We start from the raw sequence: 26,974 nt of genomic DNA, 5'->3' as shown, positions 1-26,974 counted from the left end.
TATTAACTCTTACAGTTCCAGGTGATTTGAATTTTGGTTTGAGTTCAGACATCCCAGTGTTCATTTACCATGTGTTCCTGCATGTTCACTAATACAATCCTCTTTGTAATAGAAACTCTGGATTATGTATGAAAAAAGTTGACAAAGACAAAAAAGGACATTTTCACTATAATTTTAGTTAGTTTTAGTTAGTTTTGTAACCACAAAATACAGTTTCAGTTAGTCTTGTTTTTATTTTTATTTCAGTTAACGAAAATGTTTTTTCAATGCTAGTTTTCGTTAGTTTTAGTTAACTATAATAATCTTGGTCTAAAATTAACAATTTTAGCACCTGTCTCTTTAAACCCCCTCCCAACAATACCAGTCTGCTTTAATTGGTCAGCATTCTGGGTCTTCCACATCTGCACTCTTGACATCTCTTCACCATCATTGCAGCCGGGGAATGGCTGTAACAGCACTTTAGCTATATATAATTTAGCTGTGACCATAGACTGTATATAAATAATGGACGTAGTCACCGTGACGTTACCCATTGGTTTGTGGACTTAGTTTGTAGAACTTAGTGGAATTAGACTGTGGCGGAGCGCAAGGGATCTGACGACACTGACTACACGCCTCTCTACACCAGCAACCCGACTGAGAGAAGCTAATTCATGTTAGCATTACTTGGAGCATTAACTGGGATGTTAGTTTGGCTAGCAAAAAAACAAAAACAAAATGTATCTTTCTTGCCTCAGAAAACTGAGCAGTGACTCCTTGGAGTGTCTGTTAGTCCAACCAAACGCTGAACAAGACATTTTTACTGAACAAAACGTTCAAATAAACATTATTGAGTCATCAATATCAAACATCATTAAGTGGAAATACAGTGTGAAAGGGTCAAAGTTATGAGACCAAATCGGTAAACGTCCTCTTTTCTATCTATATAACGTTATATATAACTTTATTGACACGTTGCCGTGGATACGCATTGCTCTGCTTCTCTCCTGGTGACGGCTCGCCTTGTCAGTGACCTGTCAATCAAAGGTAGCCACGCCCCAAATCATACGATTCATTATCTTCTATTTTCTTCTAAATGGGGCCATCATTAGAACTATTGACATCAAATTGTCTTGAAGATGATTTTTTACTAGCGATTGAGACCATACTGTTGTACTGAAAAAAATTTCTGAAGTAATAAATCAAGCCAGAAGTTTTCAAATTTTGCACTGAAATGAATGGGCAGATTTTTTGCAATTTTTTCGGAAACTGCAATTTTCGGTGGATTGCAGGCTTAAGCCACCTCCTGGTTGGCCTCAATGCTCAGACACGGAGATTGCCGCCTGGCTGTGACTTAAAGGCACAGTTTCTGGATATAGGCTGTGTGTATTTCTCTATGGATTGAGTGTTTGATACTTTCACAGTATTTATTTAGCACCTTGACCTACATTATAATAAGAAGACATGACAAACTCCCTTTTTACAACATGGGACCTTTAACCGTCCTGTAGTCCTGGGCTCCTTTTTGACCCCAAATCATTTTCATCATCCCGTTAATGTAGGTTAACTTTCATAGAAATTTTCAGCGTATGTGCCCCTCTGCCTCCTTTACAGATAATATAAATTTCAACATTTTTCATACATTTTTACGTGTTATATTATATTAGACTGGTTTTAGGACATGTAAAAAAAAGTCATAACCAACTTTTCTTTCAACCTTTTAAGGCAACTCATGACCAAAAAAATGATATTTAATTTTCATACTTTTTTCATTATTATTGGTCAATTTAAGTCAAATATACAGTCAAATATATAGTCAAACTTTAAAATGAAGCCTAGTTTTGTATATTTGACTAAAATTGACCAATAATAATGAAAGAAATATGAAAATGATAAATCAATGTGTTGGTCTTGAGTTGCCATAAAATGTGAAAAAAAAAAGTTGGTATTTATTTTTTTGCGGACATCCTCTGTGCATTCCCATCAAGAATATATTTCACTACAACTATTGAAAAAATATTAAGATTTTATTACTATTTTTTCTCTTAAAATGAGGCCTGATTTTGTACATTTGACTAGAATTGACCAGTTATAATTAAAAAAAGAAAAGAAAATTAAATATCAATGTGTGGTCCTGAGTTGCCTTAAAAGGTGAAAAAAAAAGTTGGTAATAATGTTTTTCTACATGTCCTAAAACCAGTCTGATGTCATGGGGTCCTTTTTGACCCCTGAGGACCATGGGTGTATAGTCGACGGGAGGGCTAACAAGGGTTAATGGAGTCCACTCACCACATTGTCTCCCCAGTCTCCCAGGATGGTGGAAATGTAGTTAGCAGCATTAAGGATGGCACAATAACGGGCCCCGAGTGGGCAGCGAGACTCCTCCTTCATCACCTGGAGAGAATAAAAAAACGTATCAACCACCTCTGCCTCATTTCTATTAAATTAATTTGATTTAATTCCATAAATTATGCATAAACAATTGGACAAAACTACAGAAAGGCAATTATATATATATATATATATATACATATATTTTATTTTTACAATTATCATCTGACAAAAATGTCAGACATCTGTATTGCATATACATCAGAGAGCATATCCACAGTCCTTCCTGGTACAAAGAATTGCTTTGAGACGAAATTCTAGGAAATTCAACATATTCTAAGAATTTCCCTGTAGTTCAAACTAGATCCTGGTTAAGAACTAAAAAAGTTATCCACAAATCATCTGAAGGGAGTTCCTAAGGTGACAAAGCAAACATTTCTTTCCCTTTCTTTTTCAGAGTTCACATGTTTTGATAAACACACAGAAATCTAACCAACGGTCTTAGTCTGTTTACAGGAAACTCCTGCTTGATTAACATCAGAGCAGCTCTGAGTTAGGAAATCCCACTGCACCATTTGGAACAATAACAGGAAAGCAAGAGACCTGACACACCAACATTAGGTATAATAGCACCAGTTATAGGATTACTGGGGACTCGCTGTTCGAACCAAGGAACTGTTTTTGTGTATCTTGAGTATTATATCTGTTTTGTGATACTTGTCAATAAATCCCACACAGGGCTGTCTTTCTAGAAACTTTTGCTTGTTTCTTATATAGATTTTCCTCCACATCATCTGTTTGCAAGTTGACTTGGCATCCGGTATAACCTCATTTTCAAGCAGTTTGTGAAAAATGTAAGCCCTTTTTCAAGAGTTTAAGGATTTCCAGCACCCGTAGTGCTTAATTAACCCTCTGAACCGTTGAAATGTATGTTTTCTTTAAAGCGTTGCCAAAAATACACTGTTTATCATAGAAAGAAAACCTAAAAGTGTGATACTTCTGTCAAAATCACTTTATTTTTGGCAACATTTTAAATAGTATTATACTATTTAGTATAATAGAATAAACTGTTTGAAATAACTAGATCATGTTCCAAACATTAAATTCGATGATGGTCATGTGACAAATACTCGCTGTGACAATCTGGACAGGAGAGGTTGCATGTAGAGGTTGTAAAAATTATATAAAGGAATGATCCCTGTATTAATGTAACAGAATGGAGTGATGCTGCCCTCTGGAGGTGAGGAGGGCTAACAGTTGCATAGCATTGTGGGGAGTCCAGCAGGTAACCTGCTGCTAGAATGACACCTGACTGAGCAAGGTAGTGATGGCCAGATGAAGCCTCATGAAACCTTGAAGCTTTCCATCCAATTGGTTCAAAAAAAGGTTCATTTCTCAAGGCTTCAAATGCTCACAAACCCCCCTGCTGGTCAAAACCTTTATTGTCATTTCAACTGTTGGTGATGGCCTCTTGTCTGTCTGCAGCAGTGTCAGCATGAGAATAATCACTGCCAAGAACAGTTTCATTTGACTTTGTATGCACTGGAAAAAACATGAAGCTTACCAGGTATTTTCTTCTTATATCTAGCAATAGTATCTTAATTATCTGGTTTTGAGTATAATTTTGCTACTGACCATAGCTTTATGTGTTTATTTTAAGAACATGAAGCTATGTTGTGAATAACCACTCTTCACAGAGATTCAAGTAAAAATTGTTAAAATAATTTATCAGAGAAATTTTACCTGCATTTTATTTTTTTTATAAAACATAACTCTTATTCCGTACAAAAGACATTATTTAGTTGTTCCCACTTCTAGCCATAATTGTGCTGATTCCAAAGAGCTGCAGGAGTTATAGACTGCAGTGAAATATAAACCCACAGTGAGTAAAATGTACAAAAGGAGAACATACCCTGAAACAGTTTGGGGTTCAGAGGGAAAGTCCCACTGTGAGTAAAATGAACTGTGGTATGGTACAGTGTCCTGTCTTGTGTTTGTCCTTCCCTTACACCACAGTGTCTCTGTCATGATTACCTGGGTGAGTCGTATGCGGAAGTCATCCACCAGTTCTCTCTGGAGCCCCAGAAACTTGAGTTGTGCAGAAGGACAGGGTAAGCCTCGGTACCGCTCTGAGTACAGCAGGATGACAAAACACTTTTTTTTTTTACATGTTTTACACAGCATTTAGTACTACAATGCATGCTGGGAAGATACCATGTGAAGTTTTTGACAACATGATACACCTCCCTTTCAAGGCTTTTCACAAATCAACATTTGGTGGGGCTAATAGGGCAAGAAACACAGGAATGTGCCTTTAAGAGGCAGAGAAGAAGACCACCAACTGGAGACAGGGATACAAACGAAGTAGGATTCAAAATATGTCAAAACACTCTCTGAAAAGTTTTACCAACTACACTGCAAAAAAGTGTCTAAAAACAAGATAAAAACACTAAATCTGAGGGAAATGATCTTGCTGCATGGACAGATAATTTCACTTGGCAAGATTTCTTGAATTAAGATTATTAAATCTAGAAATAAGCATGTTGAACACTTCAAATAAGAAATTAATTCTTAAAACAAGATAAATTATCTAACACTTATGAATATAAAGTTGTTTTTATCTTGGGAAGAAACAAATAATTTGCAGTGCACTCTGCTCGGGCCAGTTCATCGCTGCTTGCAGCTTTAATTTATCTTATCTTTATCTTTTATATATCTTATCTCAGACATCAAGCAGTTACTTTTTAGTTATAACTCAATTTTGACCAAAAATTTAGTTACTGCAGTTAGACTTTGTAGGGCAGTATAGTTGAGAGGTGTATAGTGTGATGTCACGTCACTTACTGAAAGAATAAATATGTGCAGACGGACCCAATATTTCCACAAAAACATTTAAAAATCTATTGCTAATTACATCAGAGGTTTTTTTTACTGAAAAGATGAAAATTACAGAAAAACAAGCACATGAATGTCTGATACTTTTCCAAATAGGAAGCACAGTGACAGTGAGTTCAGTGAGCTGAGTCTTACCAGTGATGACCTGCAAAAGAGTCATGAAAGTCTCGGCACAGTCTGGAGCCTTCAGCTCGTCCATATCGCTGATGTCTTTGTACTGGGAGCTCCAGGCTCCCTCAGCTGACAGCATGGCATCCATCTTCTCCACTGCCACTGTGTGCACACAGCAACACATCATGCCCCGTCACTCTTCTCTAGAGCAGCTATTCTCAACCTTGGGTCCCGGCCCCAATTGGGGTCACAAGAGGATTTCTGGGGGTCGAGTGTTCATGTGTTAATGTGTTTTAGTCATTTTGTGGGGTTTTTTTGTCATTTTGTGTCTTTTTTTTTGTCATTTTGTGTCTTTTTTGGTCATTTTGTGTCTTTTTTGGTAATTTTGTGTCTTTTATGATCATTTTGTGGTCAATTTGTGTCTTTTTTGGTCATTTTGTTTCTTTCTTTTTTTGTCTTTTTGTGTCTTTTTGTGGTCACTTTTTGTCCTTTTGTGGTCATTTTGTGGTCAATTTGAGTCTTGAGACTTAATTTTAAGTATTCTTTTGGTCAATTTGATTCTTTTTTGGGTAATTTTGTGTCTTTCCTGACAAATCCCAAAGTATCAAGTTCTTACTTTCCAAGGAGTCTCTGGCTTGAAGCTGACTGTTACACACTCAGGAGGTCAGAATGGACCTTTAAACTTATGGCAAAGGACTTGGATTAAAAGTAACAATAAAATATAAAAAAAAATATATAAATGCACAGACAGAGAGATGTTTTAGTTGTTGTCTGCTTCATTATTTGTCCAAAATTTGTCATATCAACTGAGTTTGTATGATCTGAACTGTGAGATTGTGTTCAGTGAGCGGGGGTCGCAGACAACATGCATGTTAAATTGGGGTTCGCCACTCAAAAAGTTTGAGAACCACTGGTCTAGACTGCACGTCTAAACATGGGACTGGCACTTTGTTTGACCAGGCCTGTATGTAGTTTAGTGTCTATTTCTGATATTTCATTTCTAATATATTTTGAGTTTTGTGGATAGAACCTTGTAATTTAGCAAACTGTAGTCAGAATGCTTTACCTGAAAATGAAAGTATTTACTAATAAACCACAGTAAAACCAAAAAAACTCTAAATTCCAAACTTATACACACATACATAATTTACATTATACATATACAAATACATCTTATGTATTCTATAAATAGTATTCACCTTCTCCAACTTTTACATTACTTCATGTATCTTCAAGTATCATGTATTATGTATATTGCATAGTACTGTCTTTCTTGTAATATAATATATATATATGAATGAAGAAAATGTCTCTTATATTAGTCCATGTTTTATCCTCTGAATCCGCGCTTGCATTTGCCATTAAATTGGGAAGGGAGTATACTTTTTTATACTGTTCTTCAGGATATTTATGTAGTTTGTACTTATAATATTTATGGTATATTGTGGAAATGTATGCATTCTGATATACACTCAAGGAGTGATTCAAGGAGCCTGTAAATGTGACAGTAATATTTAGGTATGCATACTAAATAAAAATGCTGAATATCATTATTATGAGTACTTGAGTTGACTACATCAAAATTCATTAGTAGAACTCCAACAGGAATCTTTGTGTAAAATATCCATATATAAATTAAGCTTACTTCTTCAAAATAAATTAATATTTGACTCACAGATTACATGGTTTAAATATTTGTAATAATGAGTGTACAATAAGTGTAAAATCAGTCAGTACAACACATTTTTTGAAATCTTGAAATTTTAAAATCATAAGCAAATTTGCACTTATATCCTACAAATGTTTTCAATTATATTTACTCAGTTTGTTTAGTGATTTCTACTCCATTTTTCCATATAATATGGTTAACATAATATTTCAGTTACAGTTACTCAATTTACGTGGTAATTGAGCTAAGTCAATTCATTCAGACGTACTTGAAAATATTACTTAAATTCACTCATTACTCATGTTTTGTTTAACCGATTTGAGAGCTTTCAAATCAACTCAATATTTTTAAGTGTAAAAATGTTACACTGATTGAATTAAGTAATATGCAGTATTATTTTTTTGAGTGTACTCGTCCTCTGTTGTACTCTGACATCTATTTTACCCTATTTCTGATTAAATATTTTTATCTAATGTTTACAGCAGAATTATAGTTTCTGGAACGTCAACCTATTGAACTCTCCACCTATCAGCATCTTATTGTTTTGAGCACACCTGATGGCAACATGTGAAACACGTAGACTCCTGTTTGTTTCTAATGTAGTCTGTTAATAAAAAGTGTCAAACCTGGCATCAATATTTTGGTTTTGAATTAATGAACTGACTTATTAATGGAATAATCAAAATATGCCATTGACTATTAACTCTATGAAGTCTTGGGCTATTTTGTCAATTTTTTAATCCTTTTCATCCTGCCTGTATATACCACTTAAAAAATGTTTAAATGCCATGTTGGTATATTTTTTTCAGCACAACCTCGCCTATATGACCTGATAATAATAGATTTTTTATTCTGACTTACTGGATCAATATTTTGAAGCAAAAAGAAACAAAGAAAATCCAACATAAATGTGATCTTGTGATTGTGTGTGATCCTGTCATCCAACTCTGGTTTTTATTCTAGTGGGACTCAATTTTATTTTTCTTGTCTTCTATGTTAAGCGTAACAATTTTGGTAATTTTGTGTCTTTTTTAGTCATTTTGTGTCTTCTGTGTTGTTGTTTTTTGTCATTATGTCTTCTCATTTTGTGTCTTTTTTAGTCATTTTGTGTCTTTTTTGGTCATTTTGTGTCTTTTTTTAGTCATTTTGTGTCTTTTTTGGTCATTTTGTGTCTTTTTTAGTCCTTAAGTCCAACATAAAATGTGTGATATTTTTTTACTTTCAAAACGCTATCATGCTCAATAAAAAAATTGAAAGTTTGCAAATGTGAACAAATGTTGCAAAAATATAACATATAAAAGGGTTACATCCAGTTCTATAATTTTATACAAAATACATTTGAGCTTGTCTCCAGTTTTACTTGTCATGGAGAACTCATGGAGTTTACAGCCAGAACTTTAGAGGTACATTTACAGTAGGGCTCTACGTTGCTTTGTTTTCTAGTCTGGATGTGAGCTTTTGGTGACTCCAGAGGGTTAATCACACTGATGCAAAAGCAGGAGTGAGATAACAGTGTAGAACCCTTATACATACTCTTCTTTTCCACAGTGAGCCACTTCTGAAGGACTGCGTCTTCCAGCAGGAGGTGGAGCAGACCAGGCAGCGCTGCTGGGTACGACTGGTTGCTTCTCAGCTCCTTCTCAAACTGCAGCACCTCCTCCACCAAGTGGCAGAAAAGCACATCGTCGTACAGCAGCCTGGAGGCGTCACTGGCAACCTTCTCCTGGACTAGAGACAGCAGGCCTCGACACAGCTCCACCTGCATGTACATACACATACAACACTTACTGTGCCACACTGAAGAAGACACTTTACCAAAGTGTTGTGTTGGACAATGGTTCCCAAATGGGTGTATGTTTACCCCTGGGGGTACGTGAAGGCACTCCAGGGGGTACGTGAGATTTTAAAATACACATTTAAAAAGTAGCATCCATGCAAAAATCCTTTAAAAATAATTATTTCATAAACATTTTAGGAAAATATAAGTATAAGTTCATAAAATGAATTTTATATTCAGTAGGCTATTCAATGTCATGATCCTAAAAACCCAGAGTGTCCCCCATACCAGGATGGTTGGACCCAACCTGTCAATCACTTGAAAACTCAAAGATGGAGTCGTGGTTGAAGCGTAGCAGTTATAGTTTTAAATGGTTATATGCTCACTGTTTTTACTACATTAGTTTCAATCACTACATTTTAGTGATGAGAAATATTTTCAATAATTTTAGTCATGGATTATTAACATTTAAAATGTTTGAAATAGTTGTTTTTTCAAATATTTGAATTTTGCATGTGTTTATCAGTTCCAAAGTTTAATAAATCAGACACTGATGGCACAGCGCTCTGTTTTTAAAGCTTTTTTTCAAAAATGCTTTGCCCTGGTTAGAGGGTACTTGGCTGAAAAAAGGTTGAGAACCACTGGTGGAGGAGATAAAAGAGAGAACAACACACCATGGCACTGATGTTGGCCCCAGCTCGGTCCAGGATAGGTTGGATCTTTTCCTCCATGAAGGTGGAGCTGTTCCCCATCCACATCAGGACCTGCGTGAGGTACCACTCTGGCTAAAAAACAAAGAACAGAAAAGGAGTTTGAGTTTTGTTGTGAAGCATTGCTTTGGCTGATGACAATTACTTTTATTTTCTGTGGGGACAGCTAGTCTCTCTCTGATCCAGCTGTCTGTCAGTCAGACATGGATAAGTGAACATGGTCCAAAAATTAAAGATTGGTATGCTCGTTCCTGAGAGTGTGAAGAAGAATTTTCATAAATATGGATCAGGTTATACCCGAAAAGAACTGGTTTATATGATGTGTTACACAGTGTTAAAAAGAGGTGTTAACAGTCTACAACAGACTGTTTACAAAGAGCAGGGAGGAGAGGACAAGAGAGTTTGAAAGTAGAAGTTGTTAAAATTTAAATAGTTCCTGAACAGATTTTTTTACCAAACTTATAACACACCAGTTGGCCTCCAGAGAATGTTCCCTAACACCTCCAACCTTTGTTATAAATAAACACAAAGGTACATTTATCCACTTGTTTTGGTCATGTGACCACATCCAGACTTTCTGAAAGGGGGTCACTCTGTAATCCAGGAGGTCACTGGTAAACAGTTTTTATTGACTCCTTCTTTCTATTTACTTAATCATGCTTCAGACAATTTCTCGGGCACAGACACCAAATCGCTGTTGATAATTTGGCTAAAAATGAACACTGGCTCTTATTCCTCTGGAGAAGTCGACTCATGACCTTAATCACAAATCGGACAATTTTTCTAAATTTTTATCCCACGATTTTGTAACCCATTTTATTGTAAATTTGTAACCAAATTTGTCCTATGATCATCATCCCTGTCGGCCTGGGGAGAGCCCTGAACTGCCACATGCTTCCTCCGATACATGCAGAGTTAGCAGGCCGCTTCTTGACACCTGACAGGGGGAGATTCCCCGGTGGGACGTAGCGCGTGGGAGGATCACGTTATTCCCACCGGTTCCTCCCCCCCCAGGGAGGCTCTTTTAGCGACCAGGATCAATGCATGTTTTTGTGAGAGGTCCCTGTAAGGGGATCCTCGGGGGACACGGGGAGAACATGCAAACTCCACACAGAAAGGCCCTTTTGCCGACACCGACCAGCTCTGCGGACACCGGAGACATGGAGCTGGGGACACGCCTCCAATGCCCAAAGCGTCCTGGCGGGAATCGAACCCAGGACCTTCTAGCTGTGAGGCGAGAGCGCTACCAACTGCACCACCATGCCCCCGTCGAATTGCCCCCCATTGCATTCCTTTTTACAGAAGCTAGAAATCTTCATTTGTCCCTGGAAGATGAGGACTGTCTGCCCTTTCATTTATTTTATCTATGTGCTCTTAGTTTACCTGTCTAATGTCGTCTTTTTATTTACTTATCTATTTTATGTATGAATAGAAATATATAGCGCAACGCTAACTGTTAGTTTGGGGTGGGACTTATTTTGTTTTGTGCTTTGTTGTCCGAATTGTTTTTGTGAAATGTTTGTGCTTATAAAAATAAAAAAACAATAAAAAGAGTATTAAAAAAATTTTTTTTTTTAATAGTTCAATGTGTGTGGAATGTGGAGGCCCCATTTTTTTTCTTTTAATGGTATCAATTGTGGGCAGCCGAAAATATGGCTTTTTCTTTCCTTTTTAATAATTTATGGCATTGTGTCATATATAACAAGGGAAAAACATAGCCACAGTAAGTAAAATGTGACTGGAGCAAAAGCACAGGCAGAAACTCAGAGTTAAGAAAGCTACAGAAATATTCTGACACAATTCCAAAGTTCAAACACAGGAAAGGTGAGAGTGAGGGTGTTTCAGAATCCTGGTGCCGAAACACACTCTTACTCAGATATTAGAACTTGTAGGTGTGTGTGTGTGTGTGTGTGTGTGTGTGTGTGTGTGTGTGTGTGTGTGTGTGTGTATGTGTGTGTGTCTGTGTTTGTGTGTGTGTTTGCGTGTCTGTGTTTGTGCGTGTCCGTGTGTGTTTGTGCGTGTCCGTGTGTGTGTGTGTGTGTGTGTGTGTGTGTGTGTCTAAGTGTGTGTGTGTGTGTCCGTGTGTGTGTGTGTGTGTTTGCATGTCTGTGTCCGTGTGTGTGTTTGTGTGTCTGTGTGTTTACGTGTCTGTGTTTGTGTGTGTGTGTGTGTGTGTGTGTGTGTGTGTGTGTGTGTGTGTGTCTGTGTGTTTGTGTGTGTGTGTCTTTGTGTCTGTGTCTGTGTTTTTGTGTCTGTGTGTGTCTGTGTTTGTGTGTCTGTGTGTGTGACTGTGTGTTTGTGAGTTTGTGTCTGTCTGTGTGTGTGTGTGTGTGTGTGTGTGTGTGTGTCTGTGTCTGTGTGTCTATTTTACTGTGAGTTTGTGTTTGTGTGTGTGTGTGTGTGTGTGTGTGTTTGCATGTCTGTGTGTTTGCGTGTCTGTGTGTTTGCGTGTCTGTGTTTGCCTGTCTGTGTTTGCCTGTCTGTGTGTGTGTGTGTGTGTGTGTGTGTGTGTGTGTGTGACACCTTGCTGAGGGAGTTGGTCTGTCGGTTCCCGTAGAAGTGGTATCTGAACCTCCTGCTGAGTGGCAGCAGCATAATCTGGATGGGCAGACAGAGTGGTGCAGTCTGGGAGGAAGGTGTGGCTGATACAGAGGGCTGGGTAGAGGGGACACCTTGAGACGAGGACAGAGCCCTCTGAGATATGAGGTCATCACTGCCAAGGGGGGTTAAAGAGAGCAAACACTGGAGTACCTGCAGTGTTCAAAACCCATATCATCAAAGTGTGAATCCTGCTAAGAACCAGTTTCGTGTCATTCCCTGTCACACTGATGACAACTTGTAAGATACATGTATATATGTCAAAAAGTGCTTATTGTGCAGAATGTGTCTTGGCATTGTCTTGCAGAAAAAAAGGGACGTCCCTGGAAGAGACGTTGTCTGGATGGCAGCATGATGCTCCAAAACCTGTTTGTACCTTTCAGCATGAATGGTGCCTTCACAGATGTGACAGTTACCCATGATGCCATGGGCACTAACACACCCCCATACCATCACTGATGCTGCTTTTGAACTTAATGCTGGTAACAACCAAGGTTATTATAGTTAACGAAAACTAACGAAATAACGAAAACTAGAATTAAAAAAACATTTTCGTTAACTGAAGTAAAAATAAATAAAGAGGTTTTTTTTTAAAAAACTAAAAACTAAAACTAACTAAAATTATAGTGAAAATGTCCTTCATTTTCTTCAAAATTTTCTTCATCTTCAAAAGGTGTGGCTTTACTGAAGTTCCTTTTTGTAAAAAGACAAATCAACTCCAAGGCTAAAATGTGAGGGAATACTGTTTGCATGCACACTCTAGCTCTGCTTCTTATCCAACTGAAAACACATGGCTTAAAAGTGAAACTTAAGGAAAATGAAACTTAAGAAACTTAACACTACTAAAATTGTCCACTAGGTGGTAACAACTGGATGAATAACTGAACAGAGGTCAGCACACTCCCCGCCTTGTATATTAATAACTATACCACAAAACCTTTAACATACAATAGGAATAGAAAACAAACCAAAGAACCGTCAGTTCTCTACTTTCCTTCTGAAAGTAAGACCACCACTTCTGAAACTGGCCTTAGAAACACTTTCACAGTCCCTTGCTTGACAATTTTGACTTCCACTTTGCGGACTTTGCTGTCATGACCAGGAAACGTCTTGATAACCAGTCCAACAGGCCATTCATTTCTATGGGCCTGGCTGTCCTTTAGCAAGACGACATCACCGACTTTGATGTTTGGCCTCTCTTCTGTCCACTTCCTGCGGCTCTGTAGTGTGGCCAAATACTCTCCTCTCCACCGCTTCCAAAAGGTGTCTGCAAGACACTGAACTTGCTTCCATTGCTTCAGATGGAGTTCGTTTGAGTCAAAGTTGCCAGATGGTGCTGACAAGCTACTCATCTTTTGAGTCAGAATCATTGATGGCGTGAGGACAGCTGGGTTATCGGGATCTGTAGACACAGGCACTAAGGGTCTTGCATTGATGATGGCCATGACTTCCGCCATAAGGGTGCTCAACACTTCATGCGTGAGATGTGTGGGTCCTGCCTGCAGCAGCATAGCGTCCAGAATGCGTCTGGCAATGCCGATCATCCTTTCCCATACACCACCCATATGAGAAGAATGCGGAGGATTGAAAATCCATGTGCATCCTTTTTCTTGAAGGTACGATCTGATTGCAGCATCATCAGGATCCATGTTCAATTCTTTGCAAGCACCCACAAAATTAGTCCCTCTGTCAGAGCGCAGGATCTTTGCTGGGCCTCGTATGGAGAAAAAACGCCTTAATGCATTGACAAAGCTGGACGCAGACATGGACTCCATTAGCTCTATGTGCACAGCTCTACAAGACATGCACGTAAAGAGCACTGCCCAGCGTTTGTTGTTTGCACTCCCACCTCTTGTACGCCGTGTCACAACAGACCATGGACCGAAGACATCAAGACCGACACTGGTGAACGGTGGCTCTGTTATTAGTCTGTCTGCTGGCAAATCTGCCATCTTCTGAGCTTCTAATGCACCTCGAAGTTTACGACAGATGACACAGTTATGGATGATAGCAGAAATCAGACGCTTGCCTCCAATGATCCAAAATCCTGCTGCTCGGACAGCTCCCTCTGTAATATGACGTCCCTGATGTGCCACCTGTTCGTGATAATACCTCACAAGCAGAGTAGCAATGTGGTGATTATGTGGGATGACAAGGGGATGCTTTTCTTCTTTTGGAATGGTTGCATGAGCCATACGGCCTCCGACCCGGAGCAACCCATCCTCATCGATAACAGGATTGAGCTTCTTGAGTGTGCTTTGCTTAGGAAGTGCTTGTCTGTCTTTCAGACATTTGTATTCATCTTTGAAGACTTCACCTTGCACAGAGCGAATGATTACAGCCTTTGCTTGAGAGAGGTCATCTGTGTTGCATGGGTCCTTGTAACATTGCCATCCTCTGTGGTTTTCATTTGAAGTCCTCTTGAAGGAGACAGCAACATGAATGAGACGTGCAATAGTTTGGCAGAGAATCCACCAACTTGAAAAACGCTGAAAGCGACTTGTTAGTTAGTTGTAACATCAGGCCGGTTCTCCATGTCATCTTCAGGGTCAATGAGCGAAAAGATGTTGGAATCAGGTGGTGCTTCTTGTGTTGCATGTGATAGGAAGGCCGGGCCAGACAACCAATTGGTATGCCGTAACAGGGCTGCTTGTGTTGGCCTGGTGGCATGGTCTGCAGGATTGTTTGCTGTGGGGACGTAGTGCCACTGACTAGGGTGTGTGGATTTCAGGATACGTGTCACCCGGTTGGCCACATACACGTAGAACCTTCTGCTGGTGTTGTGGATATATCCAAACACAATCCTACTGTCCGTGAAGAACTTGACAGCATTCATGTCAGTGTCAATCTCCTCCCTTCGCTCATACAGCTCAACAGCCAAAACAGCTGCACATAACTCCAGACGTGGTACAGTGTGAGCAGGCCGGGGGGCTAGTTTGGATTTCCCCATTATAAATCCAATATGACATTGTTCTTCGTTGTCGATGGCTCTCATGTATGCTACAGCTCCTATTGCTGTTGTTGAAGCATCTGAAAATATGCACAACTCTTTTCTCTGTGCAGAAGACAGTGACAATGGAATGTAACACCTCTGTATGTGCAGTTGTTCAAGAGCCTCCAAGGATTCCTTCCACTGATTCCATTCTGCTTCTTTCTCAGAAGGGAGTGGGGCATCCCACTCGTTTTGTTCAGATGAGAGTTCTCGGATGATTGCCTTGCCTTGTATTGTTATGGGCGCCACAAACCCCAGAGGGTCATACAAACTGTTGACAGTAGACAAGATGCCTCTCCGTGTGAAAGGCTTCTCTTCACGGGATACTTGGAAAGTAAAGCTGTCTGTTCTTAAATCCCAACTTAACCCTAAGCTGCGTTGAAGGGGGAGAGGATCCCCAAGGTCCAGGTCTTTCAGAGCCTTAGCCCGGTCCTCTGCTGGGAAGGCTTCCATAACTTGTCTACTGTTTGATGCTATTTTAAGCAGTTTCAGGTTAGAGTCTGCCAGCATCTTCCTGGTCTGTGTGAGCACATTGATGGCTTCCTCATGTGTGGCAGCTGAACCGAGACCATCGTCGACGTAAAAATGTCTCACCACAAACTGTTTAGCATCAGAGCCGTATTCTTTCTCACCTTTCTTCGCAGCTTGTCTCATACAGTAGATGGCAACAGCAGGAGAAGGGCTGTTGCCAAACACATGGACCTTCATCCTGTACTCCATCACCTTCTTAGTGACATCATTGTCCTCGTACCAGAAGAAGCGAAGATAGTTTCTGTGGTCTTCACGTACAACAAAACAGTAGAACATCTGTTGTACGTCTGCCGTGAAAGCAACAGGTTCCTTCCTGAAACGTAAGAGGACCCCCAAAAGTGTATTATTCAAGTCAGGCCCACTAAGGAGCACATCATTCAAAGATACACCTTCACATGCAGCACTTGAGTCGAACACTATTCTTATCTGGTCCGGCTTTTGTGGATGATAAACACCGAACGACGGTAGGTACCAGCATTCTTGTCCAGACTCGAGTGGTGGAGCAGGCTCAGCATGATCATTGTCCAGCATTTTCTGCATAAACTCAACATACTGGGTTCTCATTGTTGGTTTCTTTTCCAGTGTTCTTTGTAGTGAACAGAAACGTGTCATTGCTTGTTCTCTGTTATTTGGAAGGCGGCATCTGGGAGAGCGAAATGGCAGAGGTGCCACCCAGCTGTTCCCCTCATCTTGATAAACCTCCTCATCCATGATCCTCAAAAATGTCTGGTCGTCTACTGACAAGGTTGGTCTGTCATCGTCCCTCGTTTGTTGAAACACTGAGCTTCCTAGACTGCTGCTACTTTCAGTGGGATCTACATCTTCCATACAGACTGAAAAAGACGAGCCTTGACGTTGCATCATGCCACTTAAGTCTTCCTTTACCTGGACACTGTTTGGACATGGGCTGAAAAAAGACGGGCGGCCATTGCTTAGCACGTTTGCCTTAAAGGCGTTGACTTTCACTGGCCTATGAGCCATTCCCAGGCAGGTTTCACCCACAATGACCCATCCCAGGTCCAGTCGTTGCGCATATGGAGCATTGTGGGGTCCATTAATTAGCTCACGCACCTTGTGTATCCTTAGGAGGTCCCTTCCCAAGAGCAGGAGTATGGGAGCATCAGGATCCACAGCTGGAATCTTGTCAGCAACTCGATGTAAGTGGGGGTGCTGGCGTGCTACCTCAGGGGAGGGAATTTCAGTTCTATCGTCAGGCATCATATCACATTCAATTAATGTGGGAAGTGGTACCTGTAGTTTCCCGTCCATGGATTCAATCATGAAATCACTAACTCTTCTGCCAGAAGTTTTTGTTGTCCCTGCGCAGGTTTTCAGAGTATAGGGATCTGAGGGTGTAGCGATGTCAAAGGAATCGAAGAACTCTGTCTTAGCGAGTGATCTGTTACTTTGCTCATCGAGCACTGCATACATTTTTCTTGCTTTGTCTTTTCTTCCAGCAGGATATACAGTCACTAGGCTGATTTTGGAACACGACCTTGGATTGTCAGCATTACCACAAATCTCTGTACACTTAGAAGTGACTGAAGTAGAAGCGCTTTCGCTCTGCTCCCCGCCATCATCTCTCTCAGCTGTGACCATTTCTTTAGTCCAAGGAGGTGGACCAGGGTGTAGGGCAGTGATGTGTCAGTCACTACTACACTCTGAGCACTTGATTGTTGCCTTGCAGTCTCTTGCCACATGCTGCGTTGAACCACAACATCTGTAGCAGATGCGGTTCTCTTTTAGGAAAGACTTACGCTCTTCAATTGGTTTTCCTCTGAAGCTTCTGCACTTCTTAAGAGGGTGAGGCTTTTTATGTATTGGGCATTGATTATCAGGATCCTCTATTTTCTCTTCAGCATTGCTGGTTTGATTCGCTGACCTGTCTTGCGGAACGTCTGTTTTGTGCACTGTCACAGACGTCTTGTTGCTGTACCTGGGAGGTTTCTCTGTTCTGAAAGAATGGCTGTTGGTAGTGGAGAAGGCAAAACTGGGGTCATTCCTCATCTTAGCCTGCTGGCGTACAAATTTGGAGAAGATGAAGAAAGGGGGAAATGCAACTCCATTGTCTTCTTAGTATTTGGAACCCTGTGCCACCCACTTCTCCTGTAAAGTGTAGGGAAGCTTCTCAACTATTGGATTTACCCCACTGGCTGTATCCAAGTACGACAGTCCAGGCAGAAATCCACCTTCTTTAGCACATTCCAACTCTAGGAGAATGTCACCCAACTCTCTCAGCTTAATATTGTCTTTATTAGTTAGCTTTGGAAAATCTTCAATCCTTTTGAGCAAAGCATTTTCAATGACTTCAGGTGACCCATAAGATTCTTCTAGTCTTTGCCAAACCAGTGCAAGGCCTGCTGTGGGATTGAGGGTATGCACAGAACGAATTCTTTTAGCTTGTTCTGATGACTCAACTCCAAGCCATCTTACCATCAAATCCAGTTCTTCTCCTGCAGACAGATTTAGATCTCTGGTCGCACTGTGAAAAGACACCTTCCATGACCTGTAGTTCTCAGGTCGGTCATCAAATTTGAGAAGGCCTGAACTCACCATTTCTCGGCGTATGAGGTACTTTGTGAGATCATGCACAACTTGTGGCTCAGGTGTAGGTGGCAAAGGAGCAAATGATTGCTGCAGGGGGGTAAAGACATGCTGTGGTGCTGAGTGTGAGTAAACCTGATCATCCAATATTTTCTTTGGTTGCTCTTCCCTTTTGAGGCTGTCTCTATTACGAGCTTCCATCCTCCTGTTACTGCTGATGTCGTAGTAAGCGGTTGGTTGATAATTAGACATTCCATATTGCTCTTCTGCTTTTATGTACTGGTCTTTCATGTCACCCATGAGTGGTGGTTTTTCAAAATACGTTTTGGAGTGCTGCTGGACATACTCACTGGTACGCTGTAGTGGACTCATGGGATGCTCTAATGCATGTTGACTAAGCTCCACACTTCCTGATGATCCATCTTGCTCATAAGCTGCAGCCTCAGCTGAAGCAGCAGCTACCGCTCTCTGACTTTGGATGATATGCAAACTTGCTTCAAGGTCCGCTTTCTGCTTTATGATGTTGGCTTCCTTTTCTGCATATACTAGTTGAGCGCGGGCGGCTTCTGCTTTGGCATGTGCTCTTACAGCTGAAGAAGTTGTTGAGGACACTTTGCTCGACCTCTTTGATGATTTTGATTCAGTTGACTGTGATTCAGTATCATTATTCTGATGCCACTTTTCCTTTTCTGCTTGCGAGCCCTTTTGCTCCTCTTCCTGCAGTTCACTTGCTTCTTTCTGCTGTCCGCTTGCCCCTTCCGGATGCAGCGTTGTGGGCTGATATTGTTTTCCTGACCTTAGGCTCATGACTGCTGCTTATTAGCCTTCTGTGCTTGTCCCCGCTGAGCTCTTGTCTTTTCACTCTGGGTTGCTTTGAAGAGCTCTGGAGACAGTGTGCTGATGACAGGATTCCGTTGTTTTAGCCCGCCGTGTGTTGTCTTTTTACAAAAAGGAACTTCAGTAAAGCCACACCTTTTGAAGAACAAGGTTTATTGGAGTGTTTGTTCGCTATCTGTCTAGCATTTGCTCAGATACGCAATTGTGAGGACAGAATAGTAAAAAGACAAATCAACTCCAAGGCTAAAACGTGAGGGAATACTGTTTGCATGCACACTCTAGCTCTGCTTCTTATCCAACTGAAAACACATGGCTTGAAAGTGAAACTTAAGGAAAATGAAACTTAAGAAACTTAACACTACTAAAATTGTCCACTAGGTGGTAACAACTGGATGAATAACTGAACAGAGGTCAGCACACAGGTTATAAGTGTGTTGGTTTATATAATGCAGGTTATAAGTGTGTTGGTTTATATAATGCAGGTTATAAGTGTAATGAGCAGTAGATGTGTAGAGAACAGAGATGTGTAGAAGGATACGAGGTCTGCAGGGCGAGCAGCTGTGTGACCAGCAGCTCCAGCTGGCTGTTGATCTCCTGACCGTTGGCAGTAGGTGTCAGAGACTGGGTAGGAGGGGAGATGATCGGCCAATGAAGCTGAGTCAATACTTTCTCAAAATCACTATGAAAAAAATGAAGAGGAGGATTTAGCGCATATATTGAACATTGGATGATGGTAGAGGGCATTTCTGAATTCTGACACACTTGGACACAAATTGACATAAAGGTAGTGATGTGCCAATCACTGTGGGCGGCTGTGGCTCAATTGGTAGAGTGGTCATCCACTGATCAGAATGTTGGTGCTCCGATCCATGACCATGGCAGCCTACATATGGAAGTATCCTCCTTGGGCAAGATATTGAGCCTATTTGTAGTACTAAAGCAAGTGCAGTCCATTTACCACTTTACAAACCAAGCCTCCTGAACCATTTACTTATTTTACGAGCCCCACAGATGTTGCCCTTGGTTTCAAAGAAAAATGCTCAAACAATGGTAGCTGAGTGTGCTTTTAGCTCTTTGTTGAACAAAGAGCACCACCTCGTGGGCTCAGAAAATAAAGAAAGCGGTTCATGAGGCTTCACTGGCACATCACTACATAAAGTAGTGATGTGTTTACATCACTACATCAAGTAGTGATGTGCCAGTAGTTAGACAGAGGAGCTGGTGCTGGACCCTAAAGCCATAGGGGACCACATTCCACTGTGCATCCATGGGGGAACAATCAACCAAGTCAGCTCTTATAGGTATCTTGGCGACTACCTCGATAACTGTTTCAGTTGGCAGGTTCATGTTGATCACCTGTGTGTTTGTCTCCAGCAAAGACTGTACTTCCTGCCTAGACTCAGGGTGTTTGGTGTCAACCAGAGAGCTATGTTCTTATTTTGTCAGGCGGTGTTAGAGAGTATTCTGTCCAGCTGAATTCAAAAATTGGCCGCTATGAAGGTGATGGGGAGGTCTGAAAAGCTCCCCGTGCAGTCCATCTACTGTGTCTGTGCTCAGACAAGCTGAGAAAATCTCACTGACCAGACACACATTCTGCACACAGAATAGCAGCTTCTACCATCAGGTAGACGCTTCACAGTCCCCACTTGCAGGCTGAACCGTTTTAGGAATTAATTTGTGACCACCTCAATTAAGATCCTAAATGCCCCTAAGGACCAAACAAACTGTGCAACTGTACTATTGATCATGACCCATGGTATAGTACAGTGGGTGAGGGAGGGTTTGGGCAGGTGTGTGAGTGTGTATGTGTGCATCGCTACTTGTATATTGTGTATATGTTGTATATATATATATATATATATATATATATATATATATATATATATGTTATATGTGTTATATATTGTCTGTACCTGTACTGTTATTACTGTAAAGCAGCTTTATATGACAGCATTGGAGTCCAAGACAAATTTCCTTCCAACGACAATAAAGTGTATCTTATCTTATCTAAAGGTGTACTGTGTGGGTGTGGGGGGTGGAGGTTTACCCTGCCAGTCGGTCTTTGATGATCTTGTGCCAAAAGTGAAGTGTTTCTCGGAGAAAGTCCTGAAGGTGAGAACATGCAGACTGGTTTAGTCCAGCGTCCAGCGCAGCCATGTTGTCTACTGCCCTTATGGCCTCCCACACACTGCTGGTCATCAGACACTGCTGGACTGCAGCACTGCAGACAAAAGGTCAAACTGAGAAAAACTGCTTTAGTTTTTTAACGTGTTTTAACTGACCAGCCAAATCGGTTACATGTAGATAAGTGATACAACACTTATTTCTACATGTATTGATGATGTCATTTTTATGCTAAAAAATCATGATGATTAATTTGACCTTTGACCCCAAAAAGTAGTTACTGCATTGCTGTAAAAGGCTCTAATAGTAATGACAAACAGAGTGCAGTAACAACAATGTTGTCGTCTTCTTTTAGCTTTTATATTTTGTTTTCAGTGAATAAACATTTTCAAATAGATTTTTGTTATAAATGTATTTAAAAGTGTTTAACCACTCTATTCAAAGATTTGTGTATTTGAGACTATAAAGAAATGTTATATTTTAGTCTTAATATCATTTTATCTCACTTTTTTACTTCATTACTATCTAGATAATAATTTCCCTTTCAAATAAACTATCTATATATAATTTCTATTATTTTTATGTTTAAATTAGTATATATATCTAAAGCAGACCATGGTAAGTGCAATTACTGCTTTGTTTTGAGTTGGATTTTGTGGTTTTTATATAATTATTTCTCTGAAATAAAGCAAAATTAAAATCTAAAACTTTGTCACAAGATAAAACAGACATCAAGGAGTTCATTTTTAGTCATAACTTAATTTTGACCAAAAATGTAGTTACTGCAGATAGACTTTGTAGGGCAGTATAGTAAAGCCAGGATGGACAGCATGACTTCAACATTTAGTACTTGCAGATTTAACAACTTGTGGTAATCTTAATGTGGAACCCATTATATCATTTTAAAGCCCTAGACCTGAACTCCACAACTATTCATCTTGTGTTTTGCTTTCAATCTTCTTTATTCTTTCAGTGATGTTGTCTATGTTTACCTCCATTTACCTTCCATCTATGATAAATAAGCTGTGTCATCATCCCCTAAACCTTGTTTACAGTACCTGAGTTCCTCTATATGTTGAAGGCATCGTAGGTATTTGACGTGTCTCTCTATAGTGTCGACTTGGTTAAGTGTCTGGCCAAGATTATCCATCCATGGCTGGGCTCCCTGTAGATGCTAGAAGATGGAATCATTAATGTAGACAAACCATTGGTCACAACTCTTAGAATGGCACATTCATGGGGACTTCAAATTCATGCAGCTTTTTAAAAGTAAGATTTAAGCACTTACAAGTTGTTGAAACCAAAAAATTGTATAGTCACTTCTAAAATGTATCTGTAGATGCAACTGCAAACAATAAAGTTTAAAGAACATATTTGTACCCACAGAAACTGATGTATTGCAACTGTTTGTTACCAGATGTTTGATCATGATTATTTAAAATGTAATAATTTCCAGATGAGGGGATTAACAGAGGACATATTTAGCTACAATTGACCAGAGATCACAAAAAATAATTTAACAGACAGCATGTTAGCCACACAGCAGTGTGTATCTATCTAAATCACTGAAATAATCAAATTATCCCCAAAGATCTTTCCATTTCAAATTAGATGAAACAACAGATTATGCTGAAGGATAAAGGCTTGGGTATTAAATGTCATCATATATTTAGTCAGTTTCTTAGACCCTCACTATGACCAGAAATGTCCTCATTTAAAAATTCTATCATCTGACCTATATTCAGCTTAATATGGTATAAAGACAAGACATCTAATGCTCAAATGAAGAAACTTATGTTTTGATATACTTATTCTTCTATACATATTTGGCTCTTCCCTGGCTCTGTAAGGAGGCGGTCGCACTTTTCTTTCCTCTCTCCCTCCCTGTGTTTTTCCCTGCTTCGCTCCTCTCATCTCATCTTGTCTTCTATCTTATACTTAGAAAGACACTCTCTACACTGCTCTCAAAAAACAAAAAAATCATGGATTTGATCAACTGGTCTCTCAACGCAATTGACACCATATTCTCAAAGCCACTTGTCCTGCTGGGACGTTTGCAGCTGGCTATATAACGGACACATGGGAGAGGTGCGACTGACACCCCCCAAAAAGCGACTGGATCAATCCGGAGACCAGCACGGACATTATCGACAAGATGAGTAGCAGAAAATTGCTGCCACTTTCGCCTACAGCCCAAATTCCAATCTTATCTGGCCTCCCCCAAACAGCCCTGGCTCAAGGCTGTTCTGGAAAAATTCCCATGAGCACTGCAGCAAGACTCTCCTTCCCTTTTTTCCCCCTTTCCTCTCCTCACGTTGTGCTGTATTTCTTTCTCTTCATCTCTGTCTTCCTGTCCTGTTCACCTCTGTCATATTGTTTGTGTGTTCTATTCATTTTGGACGGGTTGATCGCAAGTTTTGTTATACTAGTACTTGTTACTTGTGCAATGACAATAAAAGCTTCTGATTCTGATTCTTCTGTTTTTATATATTGGTGGTGGTGACAAACATGCTGTCTCATCTATGCATTATATTCCAGCTAGTTGTTTTACAAAACCTCCCATTGGAATGCAGATTATATTTTTTTTTGTAGATTGAAGCTCAGCTGTACAGCTGCTTGTGTGAAAACATGAAACACTGACCGTTAACTATTAACCATTTGAAATGTTTGGCTTTCTTCGTCAAATAGGAGGGGAAAGCATTTTATGGAAACGCCTATAAATACTCAGTAATAAAGTTGTGAATAAAGCTACAGATATTTGTACTCAGGTGTATTGTTCAGTAATGTGTTGGTGCTACTGTACCTGGTGCAGCCTGTTGGAGATGAGGCGCTCTCTCTGCAGCAGCTCCTCCACAGAACACGTGGCCTCCTCAGCAGCACACAGAGCTGCAGACACTTTAGGAGGCACAGAGCTGGAAACAGTCAGAACCTGTAAGACACAAAGCCAAGAGTCACAGCTGAGAACGGAAATACACAGACACCGACAGGCCACTTCATTAGGTACACCAGTACAATGTAACTCAATGTAATACAACAGCTATTATTTCTACAATAATGTGTTATGGTGGTGAACTGGAGTGTACAGGGGTTTCTAATATTCCGGCATTACCATGAATGTTAATTGGGTGGCCAAAATATTAGGAACACTTATAACAGTTTTTCTCAGTCGCTTTGGTGCATTTCTCACATCAATATTAACATTTGCACACAGTTAGTTCAACCTCCACGACATTTAGTCATTTGTTTCTTCTGCAGTTTCTCATTCCTTTCAACAAATACAACAGTCATCAAGTGCTTTCATCCAACTCTCTGCTGTTTTATACCATTATCATTTGCTTATGTCATGTCAGTCAAAATTAACTACACTTGTGAATGCTGAATAGTCATTCAATACAACACTAATAGTCATCATTTCACTGGACTACACTGGACTGTCACAGCTCTACCCAAAGGGACTTTTGTTGTAAATAAGGCTGTTTTTCCTTTTGCACAATGCTGTAAACAAATTAGAATTGAAAAGATCAATGTGAAACATACATATTCAGTGTGTTGTACTCAGTTACCTCACTAAATACAGCAATGTGTAACTTTACTGTAGTTTTCAAATGGCTGTGTAAATAGTATAAAGTGCTGTCTGGAGTATTTTCAGGTAGCGTCACCAAGATCTGACTTTTCTGCATTGAAAACATTTCCAGAGTAAACTGTCGTAATGAAAACATGACAGAGACATTTGACTATCTTGTTCATAAACATGGTGTCAGAACTTTTCATCTTGATGACACTGACACTTTCATTGACATGAATACTTGCTTTTGAGGAATGAGCTATGATCCATTTTGAGCAAGTGACACGCTTTTACAGGTTATCAAGTAGGTCAGGAGTCGGCAACCTGAGGCTACGGAGCCAAATGCTCTTCAGGCTGTCTACAGTGGCTCCCTGTGGCTTCATTGGTGTAGGCCCAAAGCTATTTGTATTCTTCAATTCTGAAAATGTATAGCTTTTATACATTATTATTATATTATATTTAAAAAAAGGTTTTCACATTTTAGTCAACTACATTGTGTATTATAGCTTACAAAAGTCTACAGCCCGGCACCTTAACCTCTAAATTTTGCCAACTTCAAGTGAAGTTTTAAGTTTTCCTTAACTAGGCAAGCTTTTGATTCCACATTTGCACATGGGTCCTGACTTCATTCTGATAAAATAATATTAACAAATTCTCATTTTGACCTATTAGTAATGTTTGCAGGCTAATTTAGACTAAGTAGGCTGTTTCATCTTCATTGTAAGCCTCAAAATAAGGTTTGTGGCTCCATTCCAACATGTTTTCTCTCCTTTTGAACAACAACGGCTCTTTTGTTAGTAAAGGTTGCAGACCCCTGAACTAGGTTTTGCAGTTTGTATTGAGGAATGCATTAACTGTTGTGCAAATAGTGATGTAAGAAATGCACCAAAGACACTGAGAAAAGCTGTAACATAGTGCAATCCAGTTCAAAACTACTGGAAGCTACAACCTCTATGATGAAGACATAGTCAAATTAATAACTCTCTGACAGTGCCAATCAAAACATTATTGTTATTATTATTATTGTAAAGTCCGAATTTATGGCAACCTTTATGGGCAAAGGAGCCATTGTTGGCAGAAAAAAGGTAAAAAATGTTGTAATAGAGCCACAAACCTTATTTCAGCCTTAAAATGACGATGAAACTATCCTACCAGCTTTACTAATAGGTCATAATGAGCATTTATCAATGTGATTTTGTCAGAATGCAGTGAGAGCCAAAGTGCAAATGAAAGGCTTGACACTTGATAAATACCTCAGCAGATTTGGAATCAAAAGCTAGTCTAGCTAGGGAAAGTGAAAACTAGACTTGAAGTTGGGAAAATGTAGAGGTTAAGGTGCCGTGCTGTAATCTATGATGCACATTAAAGTTGACCAAAAATACAAATAAATAAATAATGTTTTAATGCCATATAAGCTTTACATTTTTACAATTGAAGAATGCAAATGGCTGTGGGTCTACACCAATGTTTAATAACAGTTAAATTGTAAACAAATATTTTTATAAAGATTTTATTTCGTATAAATGTTTTGGTCACAGCCACTGCAGATAGCCTGAAGAGCCACATATGGCTCTGGAGCATCAGGTTGCCTACCCCTGGTGTAGGGGGACAGGTCTTGTGTCAGTTGACCAGTAAGGTTGTAAATATTCTTGCTTTGAGATTAATATGTGATAAATATGATGAAGCTGTTAATTGACCTAATTTATATTTATATTTATATACGTGATAAAGCTGTTAGTTGACCTTATTTATATTTATGTGATAAAGCTGTTAGTTGACCTTATTTATATTTATATTTATATATATGATGAATCTGTTAGTTGACCTGTTCCTCCAGCTCTCTGTTCTCCTCTCTCAGTTTCTCCAGCAGCTCGCCAACATTCTTCAGGGACTTCACGTCGCTGCCGACCTCCTTTTCCAGGAAATCCACTAAAAAGTCTTGAGGAGTCCCTGAACCCGCTGAAGAGGACTCGCTGTCTTGACTGAAAACTACATTTGTTAGCTTTACTGCTGTGGGCGCCGCCATGTTTCTTCTACAGTGCCGTGTCAACAAACTGTCTGGGATGGTTCAGGCGGAAGGGGGCGCTCGGTTATCATCTGTCCGCAACACGTAGGCGGTGACGTTGTCTTCTGAGTGGTGAGGTGTATGTGTCCGCGGGCCGGGGCACGCTGAGGAAGAAAACGAGCTCACCGTGCTGACGTTCACACTGGAGCCTCTGGCTACACGTCACACAAAACACGTCACCAAATCCCTTATTTACATTCAATATTGTTTTCTTTATTTCAATCCAAGTTTGGTTAAACAAAATAC

The 26,974-nt window shown here is 39.8% G+C and overlaps 1 protein-coding gene across 1 annotated transcript in view; it reads right to left on the bottom strand.

Moving 5' to 3' along the window:
* The window catches only part of rint1 (RAD50 interactor 1), a 33,604-nt gene extending 6,821 nt beyond the window's left edge, over positions 1-26,783 (bottom strand). The window contains exons 1-11 of the mRNA XM_059326033.1: positions 26,489-26,783; positions 23,902-24,027; positions 22,157-22,272; positions 21,022-21,195; positions 19,513-19,653; positions 11,996-12,185; positions 9,437-9,547; positions 8,519-8,744; positions 5,341-5,478; positions 4,345-4,439; positions 2,269-2,373 (exon numbers count right to left, since the gene is read on the bottom strand). Of these exons, the coding sequence (XP_059182016.1) occupies positions 2,269-2,373; positions 4,345-4,439; positions 5,341-5,478; positions 8,519-8,744; positions 9,437-9,547; positions 11,996-12,185; positions 19,513-19,653; positions 21,022-21,195; positions 22,157-22,272; positions 23,902-24,027; positions 26,489-26,689 (1,623 nt within the window). The 5' untranslated portion in view covers positions 26,690-26,783. The remainder of the gene's footprint in view (positions 1-2,268; positions 2,374-4,344; positions 4,440-5,340; positions 5,479-8,518; positions 8,745-9,436; positions 9,548-11,995; positions 12,186-19,512; positions 19,654-21,021; positions 21,196-22,156; positions 22,273-23,901; positions 24,028-26,488) is intronic.
* Positions 26,784-26,974: the final 191 nt, after the last annotated feature.

Source organism: Centropristis striata, chromosome 22 (assembly GCF_030273125.1).
Source record: "Centropristis striata isolate RG_2023a ecotype Rhode Island chromosome 22, C.striata_1.0, whole genome shotgun sequence".
NCBI lineage: Eukaryota > Metazoa > Chordata > Actinopteri > Perciformes > Serranidae > Centropristis > Centropristis striata.
This window is presented reverse-complemented; position numbering and strand designations above follow the sequence as displayed.